The sequence below is a fragment of the Dryobates pubescens genome, chromosome Z, assembly GCF_014839835.1.
Source record: "Dryobates pubescens isolate bDryPub1 chromosome Z, bDryPub1.pri, whole genome shotgun sequence".
NCBI lineage: Eukaryota > Metazoa > Chordata > Aves > Piciformes > Picidae > Dryobates > Dryobates pubescens.
In genome coordinates, this window is record NC_071657.1 from 10,714,875 (window position 1) to 10,718,887 (window position 4,013).

Here is a 4,013-nt window from a genome sequence, read left to right on the forward strand (position 1 = left end):
TGCATGTGATGGTCATCACTGATGCTTTCCTTTCTCCCCTCTCCCTGCAGGGCCCCAGGGCTGCTGCCATATGAGCCATTCACAATGGTGGCAGTGAAAATGCTGAAGGAGGAAGCATCTGCAGATATGCAGGCTGACTTTCAGAGGGAGGCAGCCCTCATGGCAGAATTTGACAACCCAAATATCGTCAAGCTTTTAGGTATCTGAACGAGAAAACCATATCTGCTGTAGGGCTGTTGGGAGTGCATGTACAAATGTACATTGTTCTACTTTTGACTGAAGTAGATGCTGGTGGCCACCTTCACCTGACAATCCTGCTCTAAGCTGTTGTGTGCAGATTTCATCCCTGTGAATGAGGCAGCTGGTATCTTAATTCAACAGAAACCCCCACAAAATTTAGAAATACATACATCCCAGTAATGGGAAAGCTGGATTGAAACAAGTACTTTGGCTGCTCAAATACACATGGCATTATAACAGCATTGTCCCTGTACACTGCACTGGTCAGGCCGCACCTCGAGTACTGTGTCCAGTTCTGGGCCCCTCAGTTAGGAAGGATGTTGACTTGCTGGAACGAGTCCAGAGAAGGGCAATGAAGCTGATGAGGGGTTTGGAACACAAGCCCTATGAGGAGAGGCTGAGGGAGCTGGGGTTGCTTAGCCTGGAGAAGAGGAGACTCAGGGGTGACCTTATTGCTCTCTACAACTACCTGAAGGGAGGTTGTAGGCAGGCGGAGGTTGGTCTCGTCTCCCAGGCAGCCAGTACCAGAACAAGAGGACACAGTCTCAGGCTGTGCCAGGGGAGGTTTAGGTTGGATGTGAGGAAGAAGTTCTATACAGAGAGTGATTGCCCATTGGAATGGGCTGCCCAGGGAGGTGGTGGAGTCACCATCATTGAAGGTGCTCAGGAGGAGACTTGATGGGGTGCTTGGTGCCGTGGGTTAGTTGTTTGGGTGGTGTTGGATTGGTTGATGGGTTGGACGTGATGATCTTGAAGGTCTCTTCCAAACTGGTTTATTCTATATATTCTATGTATTTCAATATCTGAAGGGGACCTACAGGAAGGGTGGGGAGGGATTGTTTAGAAGAGCTTACAGCAATAGGACAAGGGGCAACAGTTTTAAACTAAAGCAGGGCAGATTTAGGTTGGGTATCAGGGAGAAGTTCTTTACAATGAGGGTAGTAAAATACTGGAACAGATTGCCCAGATATATGGTAGAGGCTCCATCCTTAGAGGCATTCATGGTCAAATTGATGGGGCCCTCAGCAACCTGATCTAGTTAAAGATCTCCCTGCTCACTGCAGGGGATTGGACAAAATCACCTCTCAACCCAATGCATTCTATAATTCTATGATTTATTGTCAACAAGATACAGGACTAAACTAGTTTCAAGTTGTGGGAGTATGGAGAAAACAGCCACATTGTTGAAGAGAGCTTAGATGATAAAGCTCTCACATACTCCTCGTGCTTGTCAGATCTTGATTTTATCACATGGAGAATAGCTATCTGTTTTTCCTCAAAGATTCAAGTATTAGGTCATCAACAAGAATTTCAGATTTTGCAATAAGTTGAATTGCTACACGATGGCCCTAAGAAAGCAAAACAAATACACTTCAAATGCTCTCTTTTGCTGGTTGGCAATTTAATATGCATGTGGATTTTTTTTCTTATAACTGTATGCTCAGGAACACTGATGGGGCTGTGGCACTGCTTCCCCCACTAAAACTGGTGTAAGTCTACTTACGTGCCCTTCAGTGAGACTAGTTTCTGCATCTATCAGATGTGGCAAATCTCTCCTTTTTTAATGTCTGTTTTTATTCTGGTTTTCTCCCAATTTTTAATATCTGTCATGCAAAAAGTAATTTCTACAACCAACATTTTTTACATGAGCCGGTTAAAAAAAACAAACCCACACCAAACCCAAGAAAAATCCGGAAGAAGTTGTAGTGAGAGTGTCTTTGCATTTCAGGTGCATATCCCGTTGAACCCTGGATTGAGCATGTCTTTTGTGGTTCCTGCTGAAGTCTTCCTCCATATGTATAGCCCCAACACCCTTACCAGTACCACTACAGTAATTGCAACAAGTAAAAGAATTAAAAAGTATCAAGGTTCTTTTCATAAAGCATGCCCTTCCAGTTGCACTTGTGAAGAGGAAATATTTCTGTTAATGCCAACTTAAGCAGGACTGAGCTTCTATTTAAACATAACTCCAAAACTGTGTCTTTTTTTCCTGCCATGCCCACACAAGTCAGGGAACTTCATGGCTTTCTAGCGTCTCCCACAGAGCTCAGCATTAGATCCGTGGTGAAGGAACTTGAAAGACATAAAGGAATGCATGCAAACTTGATGGTATTTGCATGCTTCACCTTCCTCTCCCCCTCCATGCATTGCTGAAAGTCTTCCTTTTGTGTAAGTACCCACACATCTGTATTATCAGGGGCCTTTGATTAGATGATCTCCAGAAGCTCCTTCCAATCCCTACCATTCTATAATTCTTTGATTTGGGGATTTTAGTTTTTGTCTTGCAAAGCCAAACCCTCATTATGTGGTGCACCTGTCTCCTAGGCGTGTGTGCTGTTGGGAAACCAATGTGCCTGCTCTTCGAGTACATGGCCTACGGTGACCTCAACGAGTACCTGCGTGACCGCTCACCCCGCAACCTCTGCAGCCTGGTGCACGGTAGCCTGGAGGCGCGGATCCGCCTCCCCAACCCCCTGGCACTGTGCTGCACCAGCCAGCTCTGCATCGCCAAGCAGGTGGCTGCTGGCATGGCGTACCTCTCTGAGCGCAAGTTTGTCCACCGGGATTTGGCTACCAGGAACTGCCTGGTGGGGGAGAACATGGTAGTGAAAATTGCTGATTTTGGCCTCTCTCGGAACATGTATTCGGCCGACTACTACAAAGCGAACGAGAACGATGCCATCCCCATCCGCTGGATGCCCCCAGAGTCCATTTTCTACAACCGCTACACCACTGAGTCCGATGTGTGGGCCTACGGGGTGGTGCTGTGGGAGATCTTCTCCTATGGCATGCAGCCCTACTATGGTATGGCTCATGAGGAGGTCATCTACTATGTCAGGGATGGGAATGTTCTCTCCTGCCCTGACAATTGTCCCCTGGAGCTCTACAATTTGATGCGCCTCTGCTGGAGCAAGTTGCCTGCCGACCGACCGAGCTTCGCCAGCATCCATCGCATCCTGGAGCGTATGTACGAGAGGGCTGTGGCTACCCCATCAGTCTGAGGGATGTGCCCAAGGGCTCCTCATGCCCAGGAATTCAGACCGACTTGGGCCAGTCTGTGGGCTCTGCTTGAAGCCCCACTTTAGCTGGAGAAGAAACATCTTGACCTGCCCTGCCCTATGGTGAGCTATACCTTACTGTGTGGGACTGTACCTTCCAAATGACAAAGCTGACCCCTGGCCACCAAGCCTGGACTCTTTGGGATTGTTGGGTGCTGGCTATGCTAACCTATATTAGGCATTTCCAGGAGCACAGACTTCCCCAGGGAAAGCAAACCAGAGTTTCACTGGTGGCACTTCCCTTCGTAACAGGTCTGGCCATGTCCTCCTGCATTTATGCTCCTGCCTTTTATCTTCTTCTTCCCTTCCTCTTCTATTTTCAAAAAGTATTAAAAAAAAAAAGAGATTGCAGAATGCAATCTTTTTGGGGATAACTGCTTATTATTTTGTTTTCACATACTCTCCTTTGTAGAAAAAGTATGTTTCTGAAGCCATAGGTCACTTTCTTTTTCCTTTTAACATCCACCTCCTCTTTGACACTCATGAACATAGCCTTGACAGACTCAAAACAGCAGCCTGCAGGACCACTGGCAGTCACCTAGATCTCATGTTACATGGACTAGCAGCCTTGTCAAAACATGGAGCCTTACCTTTTAAAGAGTGGGAAATCCAGAGAGGTTCATTTGATGTGTTGTTAAGATCTCGCCCAAAAGCTTGCCTCAGGCATTGCAGCCCATTTCCCTGCCTTCCCTGCAGCAAAGCCATTTGGTGCTA

The 4,013-nt window shown here is 46.9% G+C and overlaps 1 protein-coding gene across 4 annotated transcripts in view; it reads left to right on the forward strand.

Annotated features, from left to right (window-relative positions):
• Nucleotides 1–3,242, forward strand: part of MUSK (muscle associated receptor tyrosine kinase) — a 63,127-nt gene extending 59,885 nt beyond the window's left edge. For all 4 annotated transcript variants that reach the window (XM_009902135.2, XM_054178277.1, XM_054178278.1 and 1 more), the window contains 2 exons: nucleotides 51–199; nucleotides 2,566–3,242. In XM_009902135.2, the coding sequence (XP_009900437.1) occupies nucleotides 51–199; nucleotides 2,566–3,242 (826 nt within the window). The remainder of the gene's footprint in view (nucleotides 1–50; nucleotides 200–2,565) is intronic.
• The last annotated feature ends 771 nt before the right edge of the window (nucleotides 3,243–4,013 follow it).